The following is a 22,704-nucleotide window of genomic DNA, read 5'->3' as shown; positions in this document are numbered from 1 at the left end:
ACCCAGCATCCTTGTTAAAAATACCACTTCCCGGGCTTCCCTGGTGGCGCAGTGGTTGAGAGTCCGCCTGCCGATGCAGGGGACACGGGTTCGTGCCCCGGTCTGGGAGGATCCCACATGCCGCGGAGCGGCTGGGCCCGTGAGCCATGGCCGCTGAGCCTGCGCGTCCGGAGCCTGTCCTCCGCAACGGGAGAGGCCACAACAGTGAGAGGCCCGCGTAACGCATAAAAAAAAAAAAAAAAAAAAAAAAAAATACCACTTCCCTGGCTCCACTCCTGAGTTCTGGACTGTGGCCCCGGAACCTGAATATTTCCCAAGCATCCAGGTGATTCTTCTGATCAGGGAAGTGTGGGTCTCACTGCCCCAGAGGGAGGGGACCCTTCAGAGGTGGGGAGAGGCTGACATTTGGGCCACTAATTATTGACCCTGCTTCAGAGAGGACGTGAAGGAAAAGCCTCCCTAGGAGAGAAGCTTGTGGACGACCTCACTGAGAACAAACAATAAGAGAAGAGCCAGGCTTTCAGTGGGCTTGATTTCTTTATTTATAAACCAGTCTTCCAACCTTTCTGAACTTCTTAACACAAATTCATCTCAAGTTGTACAATCTGTTATCCTGACAAGCTGGGCATGACAAATCCTGTTTTACATCTTTGAATGTTGCTTCCAATCACTCTAGTTAACCTTGAGAGCTAGAAACATCATGGCAGGGGGAGGGGGAGGGGTGTGTGTGACTGCAAATTTTAAAAAAAATGTTAGTTTTACTTTTAGAAGCCTTTAGATCTCTTCCAGAAGGAAAGAGTATAAAGTTACCCCTTAGAACAGATCATACTAAGATTGTACTGTTGTGTGGCAAATTTGCTCCTTTATTTTTTAAAATCAGTTCATCCAAGTCCTTTCTTCCTTGGTAACCAAAATAGCACAAGATTAATCAAAGAGCAAAAGTGATAATATAGATGCCTCTGTAATCCTGTGCAGCTTTCACACAACTCTTAATTGGGAGTGTGTGAATATATATATATTATATATTCTGAGAATGTGTTGTGTACAGACACACAAACACACACACACACACACACACATATACACACACAGAATGCTATAATGGTCTAAAATAGCAGAGTTTTTCTGGTCCAGCATTTATACTACATAATAACATTCTAACACACTGCCATGCTTTAAATGACAGCAAAGGCAAAATTTTCACTAATTATACATTTTAGGGCAGCAACTCTGTGCAGGTCTTATGGTGTTTGAGGACATTTTTGATATATATAAACCTTTCAATGTGGTCTGATTTAAGTGAGGCTTATGGATTTAAAAAAAAAAAAAAGCCTTCTGATCTTCACTTACCGATCTGCATTTCTCTCAGCATTTTAGAATGACAAAGATAGACCCTGTGAAAATGGCGGATTCTTTATCCCATCCCAGTTCTGGATGAAGATGCCACACAACCAAACCAAAGGGTGGGTTGAAGGCCCACCACTTAAGATTAGTAAATGTTTTGGACAAGAAGGATCCAGTTGCCATGGGCAGACAGGGACATGCTGATGCAGTGGGCTTTGTAGGCTGAATACATTCAGTGTTTACACCGTGGACCATTTATTTTAAAAATTAAATTAAAATTCTTACTCTTAAGAAGCCACAGTTTGCTTGCTTTGTTAGGTTTTTAGGGGCAGTTGATTCCCTCCATATTCCATGTCTATGTTCAGGTGTGTGGCTCATTTCATGGACAAAGCCTGAGTTCAGGTGTGCTCGGCTGACCACAGTATGGCAGCCCCAGGATCACTAAGCTCCCAGCAGCTACCCAACGTGAGTGTTTACAATTTTAAACATAAATCCACATCCTGGAATCCTAATGTAGAGTATTATGTTAACACACAACAACAAGTTATCAGAGACCTGTAACGTGCATGGAGTATATAATAACATGGACATTAGCTATTGAGTCTTCTAAGTTTTGCAACCTAATGTGAGTGAACAAACATCTGACATCTTGGAGTCTTACTATAATTCTGCACTAAACTTATAAAGACTGTGAAACTGAATAAAGGAACATATACAACTGTGAGGAGTTATTACTGTACAAAATACAACTAAAGTAGTATTTTCCATATGTGTGATTCCATTGATGGGAATTACAGATATAAAATAAACATCCTGGTGTCTGTTCTGACGCTTCTCTTAGTAATAGCAACAGCAATTATCACAAAGAATTCCATCATGTTAGGGGCATTATGACTATAACATAAGTAGGTAAAAACCCAAGAGGCAGAAATACATTACAAATGGCATTATAACACATATTTGTCTTGCTATTAAAAGTTAAAGTCTTCCAGAACTTTTCCACATATGACTTAATTCATCAATAAATGTGATTTAGAAAACATTTAAAATATTTTTGTCCCCGGTTTTAGAGATGTTATACATGAAATCTAAATTGAGTCTTTTTTTTAAATTGTTTCCACTTTATCTTTTAAATATGGATAATATCTTTCACATTGCTCAGACTTCACTTAGCCAGTTTCTGCTGAGTCCATTGATTTTACAGTGTTGTAAGAGAAGCCAAGTGCAGAGCCCTGATCCAGCATCCTCTGCTAGGCCGCCTCAGGTGAGTTCTGCCTCAGGTGTCCAACAGGGTGGCCTGACCCACTGAGAAGAAGCCAGCCCCAGATTCACCAAGCAGTCTGGGTGAAATTCTGCACCTTGCATGCATTTCTGTCAGCATCAACTCCGACATTCACAATGAAAAGCATCATGAACAGGAAAAGAAATCAGGGCTGAAGGAGAAGGAGAACTGGGTCTAATCAGTGGAAGAGAACAAAATGGGCGTTTCTTTCCTGAGGCACGTACTTCATGTGACACTTCCCGAGGGAAAACTCCCTGAGGGCCGCAGCATTGAAGGATTCTTACATTTTCTTCAGGAGGAAAGGTTTGAAAAAGTGGACCTTTGCGAGGAAATACTGCAGACTTCCAAGTTGGTGAAAGAACTTCCAGCGTCGCTTGGATACTCCGGGTAGGAGGAACTGGAGGAGATGATATTTTTGAGCCTCTGGAGGGCAATGATTAAAAGTAGAAGCAGGAAGGCTAACAGGCTGAGGAATATGGACACATAGATGTAGACATTTGACAGGTGGCCTGAGGACGGGTCCACCGATGTGGACAGGGATGTGGGAAATAGCTCGAGGAAAGTTCCATTCTCCATACTCCCCGAGAATACAGATGAAGAGTCAGGTTCAGACATCTTTATGGAAGGTCAAAGAATGCACAGTATATGAAAAGCAGTTTCACACAGGGGTCAACAGGGACAGAATCAGCATTCTTTTTGTCATGATAGCATCAGCAAACATTGCGGGTGGTTAAATCAGTACAGCAAAACTCAGTTTCCAAGCAAAGGCAGCAGGGTATCAGGTGTCCATCACTGCAAAAACAAAGACAAAAAAACCAAAACAACTGAGTGCATTATTCAGAAAAAATTACATTTGAATCTCACTTCCAATTTTCATTTCAGCAAAGGCTTAATTATAAAATCAACCGGGGAGGGAAAAGAATGAAATAATTTCCCCAGGAACAAGTAATGTTTCTGTCTTTCTATTACAAATGATGATATAAAAATGCACTTTTATTTGATCTCCACAGTACCCTAGGTGCCAGGTTTCTGCAAGGAACTAAAAATGAAATAAAAAGGAAAATATATTTCTGATACGTTCCATCTGCTGAGATTTCAACAGATGCTCCAAGTGCATGCTCTGAGAATAGGACCCCAAAAGTTAGCTCCAAACCTTCCTCCTCCAGAAAATGAATTCCCCTCACTCTCCAGCCCACTAGCATAATTCCAGACCAGTATTTCCTTCTAGTATGCTTAGGAGAATCACTGCACATGTAAGTTTGCTTTTCATAATTTGCTAATTTGTTTATTAAAATATATCTTCTTGAGCTTGGGGGCCATTTCTACATAGTTCTTTTCTTTTAGGTCTACCTCTGTACTTTGTTCTGCATATGTTAGGCATTCAGTAAAAAACCTTTAGATTAACTTAGAAGAATAAAGGTTTGATTTCCTCTGAATGGTAGAAAGAGTACTAGCTTTGCTGTCAAGAGATTTAAGTTTGAGGCCTGAATTCTCCTTTATCTTTGGGAAGTTGGGCAAATTGCCTACATTTTCTGAGCTTCACTACTCTCATCTGTAAAATGGTATATAGTACCTGCCCCATTCCCTCACTGTGTTATGCAGGGATCAAGATAATAGGCAGGGAAGCACTTTGTAAATTGTTAAGATGGGGCCAAAATGAGTTTACTGTGTGTGGGTTGTGTGTGCTTGTGTGTATGTGGTGGTGGTGGTGGTGGTGTTTGTGTGTGTGAATGGGTGCTGAGAAAGAAATGCTCTTGGCCATGTTCCCCCTCCTCACGGGGTCCCTATGAGGAACACTGGAAACAAAGTGGACTGAATCAGGCAGATAGCCCTGGGGCAGAGCATGATTCTGCAGGCTCCAGGCGTGGGGGCGGGTGCCGTGTGTCTCTGACACCCTCGCATCCGTGACTGGGGAAGTCATAGCCAGCTTCTGCCTAGTTTGTGCGGGGGCGAGGGAGGCAGCCTGAGGAAGAATGATCCCTCCCGATGGATGACTGTCTTTCCTCAAATCCAGAAAAGATGCTCTTCCTAGCTCTTTATGGCATTAGATCATTTTGTTGTAAATTTCCAATTTCCTTGCATCAGATGTAGGGAAACTAATGCGAAAATATCCACTCTGCCCTGGCTTTCCCTTTCCCTAACCTCTGCCCTGCATTTTACCTTGAAAACTTGCCTTTCCCTTCCGTTCCCCAAATCTAATTAAGTGGCTGATTCCTTGAGGGGCTGACAGTGGCCGCTGTGGCTGTGGCTGAGTGGCACTAATGATCCCTGGGAAGGAGGGGACCCTCCTGAGAGGGCTGCCCTGTCGGCACTCAAGCAGGCTACTCATCTTAGTGGCTCCTCAGAGGCGGCCACGGGCAGTTCTAGCGCTTCCTAAAATAATTTGACTCCTAGTCCTCATTACACTTTACCTGCTGATTTTAATTCCACTAAGTCTGCTACAGGCTCCTAACAACCCTTAGAAAGAGAGAGGGAGAGAGAGAATCACGGTGGGACTACAAATGTGTCACAGTGATCTGGCAATACCTTGTCTCATACAGCACATAAATGCTTTAGGGGAAAACAGCAGCATCTCAGAGATAGCATGATGTATAGGCAAGAAAACTAGGAAAGAATCTCATGGGCTGGATCAAAAGAAATCTTCAAGATGTTTTGGTAAGACCTCCTAAGTCTAGCTGAGGAAACTGGGAGCAAAGAAGCTGATTGATTTGACAAAAGAAATGTATCTAATTAGAAGATAAGAGGGGACTTTCAGCTCTGCCCATCCTCACCCTTTATACCATCCGGTCTCAATTTTCCTACCGTTTGGTAGTAATGATTTTACATACTCTTTTTCTGGAATGGGCAAGAAGGTAGGGGCTGTGCATTTTATGTTGCTCCTCACACAAACTAGTTTGTAAGGGAGGTAGAGCAGAAATTATTATTCCCATTTTGCAGATGAAGAAACTGATCAGCAAAGAAATTGTGATTTACTCAGGGTTCACAGCTAGTCAGCAACAGAGGACTGACAAGAACCCATGCCTGAACAGCATTCTTAGTTTCCTCAAATATGGTAGGAAGAGAAAATGACGAGACTCAGGTAATTAGTTCCCACCTGCCACTTACTTTGAACAAGCTCACAGTTCAGTCTTGATATTTCAGTTTTCCCATTTGTCCAATGACACCTTTCCTACCTCTCCACGAGATCCTAAGTTAGGATGTGATCCCGTGTCCAAAATCATACTTCGAAAATGATAAAAGGCCATCCAAGTAAAGGGATGGTAGACAGTTCTTTCTCAATGCCTAGAAAGACTAGAGGAACTTCCAGGTCTCTGCTAGTCCAATAATTCTGACACGTGCAGGTCATCGATTCAGCTGGAATTGGCTGATTTTTCTAAAACCAGCTTCGCTACCCAGAACTGTATAATTTTCTGAGGGTGAGGTTGGAGGCACAGATAATGTCACTGGCAATTCAATGGCAGGGCTCACAACTGGCTGCCAGACCACTTGCTAAAACAAAGGTATCTCTTTACAGTGTAAATATTCCAAGAGCACTTTTCACATCCTGAAGATCACCTTCTTTCGGACAAAAGCCCACTGTGAGCCTCAAATGTCTATGGAATAGTTTATAGCAAATGAGGTTAAGATTTGGGGAAAGCATCTGATCTTCCAAGTGACATTGGAAGATGGTAGAAATCAACAGATGAAACCTTGTGTCCTTATTTGACATTTCACAATTAAGTAACTTCTCTAAACATCCTCCCCCCAATACTTTAGATTTAATATTACTTCCAGAATACTTCTTAATTTAAAATGACAGATATACGAATTTCATTTCACTCTTCTACTCTGAAACAATAGAGCATATGCAGTGTTAGAAATCATTTTAATTTGATGACATTAGTTCTCATTTTCTTATAGATGTTTTAAAAATTGATAAATCTTCTTTCTCTCTGGTGAATGTTTTGACAATCTATGTATAATGCTGAGGACGATCCAAATTGTGTGTGTTCAGGCACTGGGACAGTGTGAATGAGGCCCAATGAGGTACTGTGGAAACAAAATCAAACAAGTGTGTTTCAGGATGCTGCTTTTTGGGCTGTTTCTTCCAAACAGATTGGGTTCAAAGGAAAGAAGAAAGCGACTTCATCTTAAATGCATAGCCTTGACCTATCTAGGGGCAGCGACAGCACACTCTCATTTCAGGTAGCACCTAAAGCCATGTGGGGATTGTGATACTTTTTTTCTGAGCCATTCTCAGAAAGTGATTTTTGAGAAAGGAAAATGAGACAGTGAGATCACAATATTATAAATGAAGATCTGTGGATATGTTTAAGTTCATGGTCAGCCAGCTTTCCCTTTGTCTCTTGGAATAAAGAACTGTGCTGAGGAGAAATCTACAAAAGGCAGTCACCTCCTGAAGTGAGCAAGGACTGACTATAATCTCACCGTGAGCCCAGCGGGGTGGGAGATGGAGGGACCTCAGGGATAAGTCAGACCTTGGCGGGGGGTGGGGGTGGGTCTCTGCTTCCATGTCACTCAGCGCCCAGCCACTGTGACTCCTCTGAAAGAATGGAAGCTTTCCTTCCCATGGGGTGATTAGGGCTGTAAAGTTTTGGAGGAACAAAGCATACTCTCTGGTGTGTACCTTGCTACTTGGTAAAAGGAAGAAGAGCTGACAGGCCCTCAACTCTTGAGTTCTCTCACCTAAGCATCGCCAGACCGCTGGCCGCCAGCCTGTCTGTGGGCAGAGCCTCTGCCAGGGCCTTGACTTCTACAATGCAACATCTATAAAACTCTGCCTACAGTCAACCTCAAACCTGTCACAGCAATCTCTTGAGTTTCTGACATTTATTTAAATACATTTCTATGTGAATAACAACTCTTTGAAAGTTTTTTTTTGTTGTGGAAAACTGGGACAAGCTGCTTTGTTCCCTTGCAGACATTATTCAAAGAGTCCCCTAGCTGTTATGATGTCAAATCAACATTTCATCCTTATCAAGCCCTGCTGTGTCATTCTACAAAAGGTGTTCTCCCAAACCATTAGCAACAATTTGATAAAGTATTAATGTGATACGGTAAAGGCTTTTTCTGGTCTACAAATGTAAAATTTAACAGTATAACGTAATGAATAGTTTTAGATGATAAACTGGGTTTCTTTCTCTGTAGAATACAGAAACTACCATCTCCAGAATCTAGAAGGGAATTTGTCACATCTGAGCACAGCTGCTTTTAGTTCTACTTAGAAAACAGCATGTTTATACAAGACCTTGTTAAATGTTAAATATTTTATACAAGACCTTGAGCTTTCCTTTACAATTTGCATGATTATCTTTTCCCTTAACACTTTCTCTTTGCCTAGTGGCCTTTTAGGTTGTGCTAGGTGAGAGAAGATTGGTGCTGACAATACAGACTAGCCACTCACTCTTCTCTAAAGGTAAATCTTGACCAGCAGTCAATGGCAGCACTTACCCCTGGGCTTACAATAGTGAAAATAAAGTTTATTATCTTACTACTAAGCTTATTCAGAGCTGATTAAATCCATCCATATATTCGCCTATTTGAGAACTGCTCCTACTTAATCAATACAATGCTTTGAGAGAAGAATTTTGTGTGAAAATGAGTAGAATCTCACTGTGATTCCCAGTATCAGCGCAATAAAAAGCAAAAGCAAGTAAAGAAAAAAAACTGAGTCTAGGGCTTCCCTGGTGGCGCAGTGGTTGAGAGTCCGCCTGCCGATGCAGAGGACATGGGTTCGTGCCCTGGTCCGGGAAGATCCCACATGCTGCGGAGCGGCTGGGCCCGTGAGCCATGGCCGCTGAGCCTGCGCGTCCAGAGCCTGTGCTCCGCAACGGGAGAGGCCACAACAGGGAGAGGCCCGCATACTGCAAAAAAAAAAAAAAAAAAAAAAAAAAAAAGCAACAACAGCAGCAAATAAACACAGTATAAGTGGGAGACTTGATTTAGGCAGTAAGTGCCAAACAGTCTTCAAACACCAAGTTCAGCAGATTAAAGAACTCACACTCCTTACAACTCTTAAGCTAGCAACCACCTCTCTGACTGTCCTGGTTTGGGTGAATCCTCTAGTGTGGCAAGAGGCTAAACCCAACAACATGAACTCTCTTACAGTCCAGGGTCCAGTATCTTTTGAAATAGGAGCCAATAAATAATTTTAAGAAAATCTAGTTGTCGCAAAATGCAGCTGCAAATGAAAAGAAAATATGGAGCATTGATATTAACAGTGCTTTTCATCAGTCATCAGCAATCATATGACTGAAGCTCTAGCTAGGTACCCTAAATTGATAAGTACCAGATGAGTCAGATTTTAGGCAGAGGTTACATAAAACACCAACCCTATAAGGAGACAAAGTGCTCTCTCATGGCTTTGAAATTACTCTTCTACCAGGACTTCCAGGTTTACCAGGGAAGGCAGAAGACAGAAAAGAGGACATTGTGTCCTTTATCAGGAAAGCAAGTTCCCATGTGGGACTTCCCACAGTCCTGCTAATCCTTTGTGTGAACAGAGCAGCAGAGCTTGCCTTAATATTCTCTCATGCATCCTCTCTCTCTCTCTCTCTCTCTCTCTCTCTCTCTCTCTCTCTCTCTCTCACTCCCTCTCCCTCTCCCTCCCTCTCCCTCTCTCTCAGGCAGCACAATGAACTCAAAAGTCTGGCTAACAAAGAGAATGTCTACATGTTCCTTGTAACATGGAACAAAATGACATGGCAGGCTATCAAGTGTGGGAGGAAATCAAGTCCCCAGCAGCCTGTTGTCATATGAGATAACAACTCAAGACCAGAATCTGTCAAAGACAATATGGATGCAGTAAACAAGTGTAGGCTCAGATTCTCCCAGAATGTATTTCAACTTAAAAATGCAAGGAGGTCAAACTGGAAAATAATGAGTAATTATTTATAGAAAACAGACTGCTACACTGATGACCTATATAAAAGAGTTACACATTCTTTTAAAAAATATAAATAAATATGGTTTTACTCATGGAAATCATGAGTATCTTATACAAGATTTAACAGACTTTGGCTTTGCCCTTTATCAGGGTTGAGCTCTTCACCTTACCATTTAAGGTTGTGTGCCCTGTGCTTTTTATCCAATTGTAGGAATAGCCTTGGTCAGAAACACACGTTCACACATCACTCACTGCTCTTACATCTAAGTTCTCTTTTATTTCAGTCATGTGCCCTGGGATGTAGGGGGGCACATCATGCCAGAAGAGTGGTAGGAAGTAGAGGGGAGGGGATGGTGGGAGCATCCCCAAATCATTGTGGAATGGGAACAGAACATGACAGGCAGGGAAAGGTGGACCTGGGATGCTTGCGTAGGACAAGGAATGTCCAGACAAACTAGTTTGGAAAAACAACAAAATGAATGACAGCAGCCAATATGTATTAAATAAAAGCATATACTAGTTGTGTGTGTATGTGTGTGTGTACATAGTGCAGGTGTATATTCTTTAATCTTCACAGCTCTCTACTCTAGTTATTATTATCCCTCACCTTTCTTTAACCAATGAGAATATTAAGGATCAGAGAATTTAAAAGCTTGCCCAAGGCTACCCAGCCACATAGAAGAAGGACTGGCATTCAAATTTATATCCCTATGTCTCCAAATTTTATGTTCATTACATTTCTTCTCTCTGGGGAGGTTGGAGGTAAAAGAGAGATAAATTTGAGACCTATGGTCCTTGGTGATGTTCACATGTTTCTGCCATTCTTCCCTCTGTCCAGGTATGTTGTAGGGCTGCGTGTTTCCACCCCCTCTGAAATGAGGGTGGCCACATGACTTGTTTTGACCAATAAAATTTGGGGAAAAGTGACATGTCACTTCTGGGTAGAAAATGTAAGACTTCATGTGAGATTTGCCATATCCCTTCCCTCTGCTGCAATAACTGTGTGAGTTCAAGCCAGCTTCTGTCAGTATTATGTTAAGTGCCCTCTATGCCTGCTTTCTGGAGGGGTTTTATCATAAATGGCGGTTGAATTTTGTCAAAAGCTTTTTCTGCGTCTACTGAGATGATGATATGGTTTTTCTCCTTCAACTTGTTAATATGTTTCATCACATTGATTGATTTGCATATACTGAAGAATCTTTGCATTCCTGGGATAAACCCCACTTGATCATGGTGTATGATCCTTTTAATGTGCTGTTAGATTCTGTTTGGTAGTATTTTGTTGAGGATTTTTGCATATATGTTTATCAGTGATATTGGCATTTAGTTTTCTTTTTTGTGACATCTTTGGTTTTGGTATCAGGGTGATGGTGACCTCGTAGAATGAGTTTGGGAGTGTTCCTTCCTATGCTATATTTTGGAAGAGTTTGAGAAGGATAGGTGTTAGCTCTTCTCTAAATGTTTGGTAGAATTTGCATGTGAAGCTGTCTGGTCCTGGGCTTTTGTTTGTTGGAAGATGTTTAATCACAGTCTCAATTTCAGTGCTTGGGATTGGTCTGTTTATATTTTCTATTTCTTCCTGGTTCAGTCTCAGAAGGTTGTGCTTTTCTAAGAATTTGTCCATTTCTTCCAGGTTGTCCATTTTATTGGCATATAGTTGCTTGTAGTAATCTCTCATGATCCTTTGTATTTCAGCAGTGTCAGTTGTTACTTCTTTTTCATTTCTAATTCTATTGATTTCTGTCTTCTCCCTTTTTTTCTTGATGAGTCTGGCTAATGGTTTATCAATTTTGTTTATCTTCTCAAAGAAGCAGCTTTTAGTTTTATTGATCTTTGCTATTGTTTCCTTCATTTCTTTTTCATTTATTTCTGATCTGATCTTTATGATTTCTTTCCTTCTGCTAACTTTGGGGTTTTTTTGTTCTTCTTTCTCTAATTGCTTTAGGTGTAAGGTTAGGTTGTTAATTTGAGATGTTTCTTGTTTCTTGAGGTAAGATTGTATTGCTATAAACTTCCCTCTTAGAACTGCTTTTGCTGCATCCCATAGGTTTGGGGTTGTCGTGTTTTCATTGTCATTTGTTTCTAGGTATTTTTTGATTTCTTCAGTGATCTCTTGGTTATTTAGTAATGTGTTTAGCCTCAATGTGTTTGTATTTTTGTTTTCGGTTTTCTTGTTGTTTTCTTTTGCGGTACGCGGGCCTCTCACTGCTGCGGCCTCTCCTGTTGCAGAGCACAGGCTCCGGACGCGCAGGCCCAGCAGCCATGGTCCACGGGCCCAGCCGCTCCGCGGCATGTGGGATCCTCCCAGACCAGGGCACGAACCCACGTCCCCTGCATCGGCAGGTGGACTCTCAACCACTGCGCCACCAGGGAAGCCCCGTGTTTGTATTTTTTACAGATTTTTTTCCTGTAATTGATATCTAGTCTCATAGCATTGTGGTCGGAAAAGATACTTCATACAATTTCAATTTTCTTAAATTTACCAAGGCTTGATTTGTGACCCAAGATATGATCTATCCTGGAGAATGTTCCATGAGCACTTGAGAAGAAAGTGTATTCTGTTGTTTTTGGATGGAATGTCCTATAAATATCAATTAAGTGCATCTTGTTTAATGTATCATTTAAAGCTTGTGTTTCCTTATTTATTTTCATTTTGGATAATCTGTCCATTGGTGAAAGTGGTGTGTTAAAGTCCCCTACTATTATTGTGTTACTGTCAATTTCCCCTTCTATGGCTGTTAGCATTTGCCTTATGTACTGAGGTGCTCCTATGTTGGGTGCATAAATATTTACAATTGTTCTATCTTCTTCTTGGATTGATCCCTTAATCATTATGTAGTGTCCTTCTTTGTCTCTTGTAATAGTCTTTATTTTAAAGTCTATTTTGTCTGATATGAGAATTGCTACTCCAGCTTTCTTTTGATTTCCATTTGCATGGAATAGCTTTTTCCATCCCCTCAGGTTCAGTCTGTATGTGTCTCTAGGTCTGAAGTGGGTCTCTTGTAGACAGCATATATATGGGTCTTTTTTTGTATACATTCAGCCAGTCTATGTCTTTTGGTTGGAGCATTCAATCCATTTCCATTTAAGGTAGTTATCGATATGTATGTTCCTATTACCATTTTCTTAATTGTTTTGGGTTTGTTATTGTAGGTCTTTTCCTTCTCTTGTGTTTCCTGCCTAGAGAAGTTCCTTTAGCATTTGTTGTAAAGCTAGTTTGGTGGTGCTGAATTCTCTTAGCTTTTGCTTGTCTGTAAAGATTTTAATTTCCCTATCAAATCTGAGTGAGATCGTTGCTGGGTAATCTTGGTTGTAGGTTTTTCCTTTCATCACTTTAAATATGTCCTGCCACTCCCTTCTGGCTTGCAGAGTTTGTACTGAAAGATCAGCTGTTAAGCTTATGGGGATGCCCTTGTATGTTATTTGTTGTATTTCTCCTGCTGCTTTTAATATTTTTTCTTTGTATTTAATTTTTGGTAGTTTGATTAATATGTGTCTTGGTGTGTTTCTCCTTGGATTTGTCCTGTATGGGACTCTCTGTGCTTCCTGGACTTGATTGACTATTTTTTTTCCCCATATTAGGGAATTTTTCAGCTATAATCTCCTCAAATATTTTCTCAGTCCCTTTCTTTTTCTCTTCTTCTTCAGTGACCCCTATAATTCGAATGTTGGTGCTTTTAATGTTGTCCCAGAGGTCTCTGAGACTTTTGGCAATTCTTTTCATTCTTTTTTCTTTATTCTGCTGTGCGGTAGTTATTTCCACTCTTTTATCTTTCAGGTCACTTATTCGTTCTTCTGCCTCAGTTATTCTGCTATTGATTCCTTCTAGCGAATTTTAAATTTCATTTATTTTGTTGTTCATCATTGTTTGTTTGCTCTTTAGTTCTTTTAGTTCCTTGTTAAACGTTTCTTGTATTTTCTCCATTCTATTTCCAAGATTTTAGATCATCTTTACTCTCATTACTCTGAATAGACTGCCTATTTCCTCTTCATTTGTTTGGTCTGGTGGGTTTTTAACCTTGCTCCATCATCTGCTGTGTGTTTCTCTGTCTTCTCATTTTGCTTAACTTACTGTGTTTGGGGTCTCCTTTTTGCAGTCTGCAGCTTCATATTTCCCGTTGTTTTTGGTGTCTGCTCCCAGTGGCTAAGGTTGGTTCAGTGGGTTGTGTAGGCTTCCTGGTGGAAGGGACTGGTGCCTGTGTTCTGGTGGATGAGGCTGGATCTTGTCTTTCTGGTGGGCAGGACTGGGTCTGGTGGTGTGTTTTGGGGGTGTCTGTGACCTTATGATTTTAGGCAGCCTCTCTGCTAATGGGTGGGGCTGTGTTCCTGTCTTGCTAGTTGTTTGGCACAGGGTGTCCAGCACTGTAGCTTGCTGTTTGTTGAGTGGAGCTGGGTCTTAGCACTGAGATGGAGATCTCTGGGAGAGCTTTCACTGTTTGATATTACGTGGAGCTGGGAGGTCTCTGGTGGACCAATGTCCTGAACTCAGCTCTCCCACGTCAACGGCTCAGGCCTGACACCCAGCCAGAGCACCAAGACCCTGTCAGCCACATGGCTCAGAAGAAAAGGGAGAAAAAAATAAAGAAAGAAAAAAAATACAATAAAATAAAAGTTATTAAAATAAATTTTTTAAAGTATTAAAAATAAAAAAATTAATAAAAAAAGGAAAGAAAGAAGAGAGCAACCAAACCAAAAAACAAGTCCACCAATGATAACAAGCACTAAAAACTATACTAAAAAAAAAAACAAAGGACAGACAGAACCCTAGGACAAATGGTAAAAGCAAAGCTATACAGACAAAATCACACAAAGAAGCATACACATATATACTCACAAAAAGAGAAAAAGGAAAAATATATCCATCTATATATATAAAAAGGAAGAGAGCAACCAAATCAATAAACAAATCTACCAGTGATAATAAACTTTAAATACTAAACTAAGATAAACATAAAACCAGAAACAAATTAGGTGCAGAAAGCAAACCCCAAGTCTACAGTTGCTCCCAAAGTCCACCGCCTCGATTTTGGGACGATTTGTTGTCTATTTAGGTATTCCAGAGATGCAGGGTACATCAAGTTGATTGTGGAGATTTAATCCGCTGCTCCTGAGGCTGAGAGCGTCTGTTCCGCTGCTGCCTGAGGGCGTCTCTTCTGCGCCCAGACAGGATGGGGTTAAAGGAGCAGCTGGGGCTTCCGTGGTGGCACAGTGGTTGAGAATCTGCCTGCCAATGCAGGGGACACGGGTTTGAGCCCTGGTCTGGGAAGATCCCACATGCCGCGGAGCTACTAGGCCCGTGAGCCACAACTACTGAGCCTGGGCATCTGGAGCTTGTGCTCCGCAACAAGAGAGGCCCGCGCGCTGCGATGAAGAGTGGCCCCCACTCGCCGCAACTAGAGAAAGCCCTCGCACAGAAACGAAGACCCAACACAGCCAAAAATAAATAAATAAATAATTTTAAAAAAATCAGTACACAGCAAAAGCAGTAGTAAGAGGGAAGTTTATAGTGATAAGTGCCTACATTAAAAACAAAGATTTCACATAAACAACCTAATTTTTAAAAAAGAAAGAAAAAAAGGAGCAGCTGATTCGGGGGCTGTGGCTCACTCAGGCCGGGGGGAGGGAGGGGTACGGAGTTCGGGGCAAGGCTGTGGCGGCAGAGGCTGGTGTGACACTGCACCAGCCTGAGGCATGCCGTGCGTTCTCCCGGGGAAGTTGTCACTGGATCATGGGACCCTGGCAGTGGCGGGCTGCACAGACTCCAGGAGGGGAGGTGTGGAGAGTGACCTGTGCTTGCACACAGGCTTCTTGGTGGCGGCAGCAGCAGCCTTAGCGTCTCATGCCTGTCTCTGGGGTCTGCGCTGATAGCCGCGGCTCGCGCCCGTCTCTGGAGCTCGTTTAGGCGGTGCTCTAAATCCCCTCTCCTCGCACACCCGAAACAATGGTCTCTTGCCTCTTAGGCAGTTCCTGACTTTTCCCGGACTCCCTCCCGGCTAGCTGTGGCGCACTAGCCCCCTTCAGGCTGTGTTCACACAGCCAACTCCCGTCCTTTTACTGGGATATGACCTCCAAAGCCCGAGCCTCAGCTCCCAGCCCCTGCCCGCCCCGGTGGGTGAGCAGACAAGCCTCTTGGGCTGGTGAGTGCTGGTTGGCACCGATCCTCTGTGTGGGAATCTCTCTGCTTTGCCCTCCGCACCCCTGTTGCTGAGCTCTCCTCCATGGCTCTGATGCTTCCCCCCCGCCCCGCCACCCCCAGTCTCTGCCAGTGAAGGGGCTTCCTAGTGTGTGGAAACCTTTCCTCCTTCACAGCTCCCTCCCTGAGGTGCAGGTCCCGTCCGCATTCTTTTGTCTCTGTTTTTTTCTGTTTTATTTTGCCCTACCCAGGTACGTGGGGAGTTTTTTGCCTTTTGGGAAGACTGAGGTCTTCTGCCAGCGTTCAGTAGGTGTTCTGTAGTTGTTCCACATGTAGATGTATCTGTGGGGAGGAAGGTGATCTCCACATCTTACTCCTTCTCCATCTTGAAGGTCTCTCCAAGGATTCATCTTTCTATCCATGATTCAGCACAGTTTCTGGTATAAAGATGCTCAATAAGTATTTGTTGGATGGTTGCAGGATTGAAAGGATAAAGGAGTGATGAAACTTGAAGCTTCTTGGAGAGGTAGTTCCTATTCTATTTTTGGTTGCATGATAATATTTATTGAATGAATGAATGAATACATGATCTTGTATTAATTCATATTGATTAGTCAAAGGGTAATTATTCAATAGTAAAGAAAAATTATGCACACTCACTAAATTTATAAATATTTTAGTTATGGCAATAAAATTAATAGTTCCAGGCTCTAGAGGAAACCCTGACCATGCTTTTATCAAACGATTGTGTCTCTCAACAATATTCAACAAAGATTTTATTGAGTCAAGTGTCCACCAGGATAACTGAGGAAAGGATGGAGGAATCTGCTGTTAATACTGAAATACATTATCATGAACATAGCTGAGTGGTTGGAACGAATGTATTCTGAAGAGCACAATAAAAATCGAAAGGGAGTTTACCACAGTGAGTCAGTGAAGATGTGACTGGATGTGGAAGTAAGATGCATTGTTTTTTATTTAAAGTGTTAAGTTAAATTCTATGATAATCCCATCCTTTGAAAATTACCAAGTCCCTTATAATCACAACCTTTGTCCCTGTGCTCGTCTGTGGAGATAAAAAGGGTCAAGGACAATACGCTGATCATTGTAGGGAAGGGTATTATAATTTACTGCATTCAGCAACATCATGTACCATGGTGCTGTTAGTCACTCTATCTCAAGGATAAACACACCCTCCCCTCAAAAAACCCCCAATTTCAATAGAAAATCAGTACAGAAGGAGAAAATGTTTACATTTTTATAAATTTCTCAATTTAACTACAAATTGTGCCCCACATTAGAGATCAATGCCACTCAGAGTAGCCACTTGGCTCCCTCAGGAATATATGGGTTATGACTTCTTGTGAGAAGAGGAACTTGCAAAGCACTGCTTCCTTCATCAAGAAGGTCTTACCACCAAAAAAGCCATCTAAACTAAAAAGTGTGCTTAGTGCCTTACTTGATTTATATTCTGACTCAAGTTCCATCTCTCATGGTGAATGAGTAATTAACAATTCAAGGGCTGGCACTGGTGCGTGAACTACTTTGAGTAGCACTTCATCTAGATCATAGCCATGGTGATGTGAGCAGTGATCAGTATTGTGCTCACTACTGTGCTCAGCCTGAGAGAGATCAGTATCAGCAGTATTGTGCTCAGAAACGGATCCAGACCTCAGCTTCTTAGAAAAATAGCACAAGGAATGAAAACACATGGACAGAAAAGAAGCAAATAACTTAAAACACTTTTCATGTATCTAACTCATTCCATCTCTCCTTACGGTCACTCAATATTAACTTTCCTCTATGAAAAAACAAATCTAACAATACTAAAACAAAAACCAAACAAGAAACAACAACCACAACATTAAAGGAAAATGTTTTTCATAGAATTGAGGAGCTGGAAGTCCTTAAAAATCAAGAAACTGAGGTCTCCAAAAGTTAAGTAAATTTTGAAGGTCATTATTTGTACTCCTTAAGACAACGGATGGCAGAAAGAGACAGGTGGAGACAGAAACCACAAACTGAGAGCCCAGGATTCCTTTTCCAACTTTAAATCCATCTATACTCATCTGAGCTGGGTGGCCAACAAGAGGAAATCAAATGAAAAACAAGTTACTCAGTTTCTTTTGTTATCTAAAGTTTATCATATCAATCCAAATATGAGCCAAGCAGGATCGAATGGATAAATATAAGACCAAAATTGCTAGGGATGATAAAGTGATAAGAGGACAGAATGAAGGATCTTGGAAACTAATTCAGCTGAACCAGGCCAACTTTGTCGACAAGGAGTCCTTGAAGGTCTGAGAAGCATCAGTCAATATTCCACTGTCAATCTTAAAGGCATAGTTCCCATAATTTAGCACTCGACTATGAAAATCAAGGTCAACAAACTCACGAAGGACGTTCTCGTGAGTAATTGTTAGAATAATCAATTGGTTGCCAAGGCACATGAAGAGCACAAAGGAGGGGATTGGTAAATATTTATTTTTGACCTGGATTCCATTTATATGAGTGTGTTCACGTTGAACACATAAATCATAAACTATGTACTTATGACTTGTGTGTTTTCTCTATGAATGTTAAACAGCAATAAAAATTGTTATTTAAGTGCAAAAAATAATGTTGGGCATATAGAAGACACTCTGGGTCACAGTGGGGAATATCTACTACTTGTTGGATGAATTATTGAGTGCTTCCTTTTTTACCCAAAAATATATGGCATTAGGCTAATAATATAAATAATGAATTCTGATAATTTACCCTATGGGGAAAAAATCAGACAAATTTAAGATGCACATGCACAAAGATGTACGCTGTAGCTAAACATTGGAGCTACCAAGATGACCATGAGTCAAGGATTCATTAAATGAATGATGGAAGAGTCATACAAATGGAGGATTCTGGTGTAATAAAAAGGATTATATGTTCTAGCATGGAAAGATGTATGGCACTATCACGGCCACTGCTACTACACATGCGTCCACAATTTTAGAGGCATGCAAAACCAAACCAAACCAGACTAAACTAAACTAAAGGAAATAAGAGGTTATGCACCAAGCTGTTAACATATGATTTGTTAGTGGGTGATATTATGGGTATGTTCATATTCTATTTTGTGTATGTCTGTATCTGAATGTTGGTACAAAGAATATGAATTGAATTTTAATCAGAAAAACAATATGGGTATTTTCATTAAGAAATAGAAATAAAATTTAATTATAGCTTATGCAGTGAAAACATAACTGATTTTTGAGCCCAGAACTCTTTCTCTTCCTCCTCTTCCTTCTTTTTTTGTAATGTATACACTTAACACAAGCCTTTGAAATGATTCATATGTACCTTTTATTTCAAAGTTTAAGACTCTCAGGCTGAGGCCAGTAAGTCAACCTGCCCAGTAGGACTTGACTGCACTTTCTGTTACAGTTGCATTTTATAGCATGTTCTGAATGTTCTATTTAAGAAATGAGAAGATAAATCCCTCTGCTATAATCCTGGTCATAGGAAAATTGAAAGTGAGTAGGAACCAAACCAGCTTAATTGGCAACAGTTGATAGATAGCCAGGCACTGTTGATCAGTACTAGACTACCATGACAAGTGAATCAGGAAGGCTGCTGTCTTGGCTACCCCTGGGGAGGGAATCTATATGTTAAATGTTCCCTGAATGAATTACTTTAGTATTTTAACTATGGTTAAGTCATCTTCCTGTCTTTCTGAGTCTGAAACAGGTTCTTACAACCATCTATGCTTTTGTTTCCCATCAAAAATTGTATTCAGGGCTGTTACCTTCTTAAGTCACGATTTTTAACAACTGTTATAGGCTAACAATTTCCAGACCTGTTCACTGTTGCCTGTAACAGCATCAGCATCAACGTTCAAGCCCATAATACAAATCATAAGTCTGGACCAACTGATCTCCCATCTTAATACAACTTGATAAATAATCATTTAAAAGTTAGGAACTCAGGAAATATTAATGACGGTCTATCCTGTTCCTGATATGAATTTAGAGGATTGAAATATTGACACTGTTCTGGCTGCATTGTGCCATGTCGTGTTTAGAGATACTGTTAAATTGTATATGGCTACTTGACTACTCAGAATCTCCATTTTTTTGTGGTTGTTGTTGTCAAAACTTAGTGTAGACTAAATAATAACTATTTCCTGGTAATGCAAGTGCGAGCATGGATTCTATTCATAAGGAACTCTTGAAGAAGGCGTTCTGTGTCACGCGACTAAGCATCTCAGAGCGCTCTCTCCCACAGAGACATCTGCCACAAATCAGAATCAGAGGTGACGAGGCCCTAGAATGTGGCTCGGTAGCCTGCTACCCTGGACCTGCAAAGACAGTGGATGCACAGATGGACTTCCCAGTTCTGTGTCAAAGGCTAGTCCACATGTGGGTATCATGGACTACTGAATCAAATCAGGCCTCTGGCTTGATTTCTGTAGGTACATCTGTTAGCTAAAAGGAATCCTGACAACTCAGGCACTTAATTTGAGCTTCCTCTCTGTTGGGTTCCCTAATTCCATTAACTAACTTGAAGGCTTTATTGTTTTTTTAGTTGTCATTATGAACAATAATGAAATAGTCTATAAAAGTTAAGTCTGTGATGCTTTGTATTAATGTAGTAATGTAATTATACAATATGTTCCGTATATATCTATTTGAAGAAAATTCTTCTGCCACACTACTTTTTGGCTTCTAGTTTCATTTAACAAATATTTACTGAATGGTTCATGGGTGCCAGGAGCCAGGCAAGTGGGACCTACACCAGTGCCTGATGTCAAAGGCTTTTCATAATTTTCCAGGTACTTAAATTACTATTTAAAAAACCCAAATGAGCAAAACACAAAAATTCAGCCATAATTTTACTTTTTGCTTTTCCCTAATAACTAAGTAAATCTTTAAAAAATATTTAAATATAAAACAGTTAAATATAAATTCTACAGACTTTACAAGCACAGGGAGAAGAGTAAGCCCAGAGAAGAAATATTATCAAATGGGCTGAGACTTGATCTAGAGTAGAGGCCAAATCAGAGAATTTTGCCTGTGATGGCTTAATCTTTCATTCTTAGAAAAAATGTATGACTCCAAGTTTACTTAATGATTAGTGTGATTAATCATTCTCACCAATCAGCTCTGTCATCCTTCATCTGCCCTCATTAAAAAAGAAAAATAAAAAAGAAACTCAGGAAGCCTGCAAATAAACCTTCTGATAGATTTGAAGCCACACACCAGCATACCGTTATTTATCTCTTTACATCACAGACATCCAGTAAAATCTGTTGAATTGAACTAACCAACAGCAGGGAGAACAGAATCTTACCTTATGTGAGGCTTCTTTAATGAGAACCATAAATGTGTGTGTGGTGAAGCTCTTCAAGCACTTTGCCTTACGTAGAGGAATCAAAAATAGTAAAAAATAAATAAATAAATAAGCCAAATAAATAATAAACTTCAAACACAAACACAAAAATGGAATACCCCACCCATTTTCTGGAACTCACTGTTCCCAGAATACTTCAGAGGTTGGCAAATGGTTCCCCATCCCCACAATGCCCAGCATTTGAAGGTTACTGGAACGTGCTCTGTGGGGTGGTGTCAATGCGAGACAGTCTCACTAACACACGCTTCAAGAGCCCATTCATGTTACCTATGAGCTACGTGCTGATTATAAAGGGTGTAAGTGGCGGGGCGTGAGAGTGGGGCAAAATGCCTTTATACTTAGCAAAATAAAGCAGTTTAGTCACAAAACATATTTAAGCATGTCTAGGAGCTAGATCACGAATAAGCTAAAACACAGGCTAAATACTGCTTTTTTTTTTCCTTTTCTTTAAGGATGCATTGGGCTTCAAGACTGCATTATGAGGTAAAGCTTTGAAGAAGAGTATTGCTTATCTTGACTCTTCTCCCGTTGATAGGCAATTGTCTGACAATGAATCTGAAAAATCTAAAGTGAAAAGCACCTGAGAAGAAAGATCTTGAGGCATGGTCCCTCGGGTCGGCCTGGGACTGCCCAGGACCTAATCGCTGCCTATTTCCCGCCCTTTGCACCTGGTGTCTGGACTGAACCAAATGCAATGGCTTTGAGACGTCATGCAGCCATCGGATCCCATTATCCCCCGCAAAGAACCACCCAAGTGCTTAATACTTCAGCAGAGAATTTTCCGAAGGAAATTTAACGGGCAGAGGAATCAAAGGACAATAGGAAACGGACCCTGTCTCTGGAGTCTGACACCAAACCTGGGACCAACGGGGCCCCAGGCGTCTGGCAGTGGAAAGCAAACAGGTGCAGCCCGCTAACCTGGTCTGGTACTCAACAAGATGTTTCTGTGAATGAAGGGGTCCTTCTACTCCCCGCAGGACGGCACATCACACACCTCCTTCCTCAATTAGAACTCAAACAATTTGCCCATGATGCATGCACCTCGGCAGGGAAACGCAGGATTCCAGCGTCTCATCAGATCAGGGAAAAGGGAAAGGTAGCTGGTGCGTTTTCCTACAACCAAGAGCTCGGGAAACCACGGCTGGGGAACGCCAGGATGTTCTGCGCCAGGTAGAACTTAACCGGATTTGGAGCCGCCGGAGACAGGTGAAAAGACTCACGCGAGCAAGGTAAGGTACAAAGCGGCTGTCAGTGTGTGCGCAGCGAGTCCCCAGGAAGGGACGGGTGACCCCAGAAATCCAGGTAGGCGCCAAACACAAGCGTGACCGCACACACCACAAAGGCAGGAATAATCAGAATGCACCTAGAGACACGCTCCGCAAAGTGCAGAACTGTCTGCACTTGCACAGGGAAATCAATCAACCTCTGCAGCGGCAGACGCGAGGGCAGACCTCCCCGGCTCCCTGCGTCCGGGACAGAAGCGGGTCATCCCGGGACCAAGGACATTGCGTCCTACTGTAGCCCCATGAAGTCACCCCGAGAACAGGGAGAGCCGGGCAGCGGAGGCTGCTAGCCGGCAGTAAGGATGTAGCCGGCACGAAGGGGACAGATTCGGGGGTGTCCAGAGAAAGGAGCCAAACCGTTGAGAGCCGGGGAGAGTTTGCGAGGCGG

At 41.6% G+C, this 22,704-nt stretch overlaps 1 protein-coding gene across 1 annotated transcript; it reads right to left on the bottom strand.

The window, feature by feature from the left end:
* Window positions 1–539: 539 nt before the first annotated feature.
* SERTM1 (serine rich and transmembrane domain containing 1) lies at window positions 540–20,994 on the bottom strand. Its single transcript, XM_032611372.1, has 2 exons — window positions 20,974–20,994; window positions 540–3,418 (listed from the first exon to the last, which is right to left on the bottom strand). The coding sequence occupies exon 2, from the start codon at window positions 3,239–3,241 to the stop codon at window positions 2,918–2,920; it is 324 nt and encodes a 107-aa protein (XP_032467263.1). The 5' UTR covers window positions 3,242–3,418; window positions 20,974–20,994; the 3' UTR covers window positions 540–2,917.
* Window positions 20,995–22,704: the final 1,710 nt, after the last annotated feature.

Source organism: Phocoena sinus, chromosome 18 (genome assembly GCF_008692025.1).
Source record: "Phocoena sinus isolate mPhoSin1 chromosome 18, mPhoSin1.pri, whole genome shotgun sequence".
NCBI classification, from domain to species: Eukaryota; Metazoa; Chordata; class Mammalia; order Artiodactyla; family Phocoenidae; genus Phocoena; species Phocoena sinus.
The sequence above is the reverse complement of the archived record's forward strand: the minus strand, read 5'-3'. Positions and strand labels throughout refer to the sequence as shown.

What these genes read in the sequence shown, in the direction of transcription:
- SERTM1 (XM_032611372.1), bottom strand. Translation starts at nt 3,241, where the DNA reads ATGTCTGAACCTGACTCTTCATCTGTATTCTCGGGGAGTATGGAGAAT.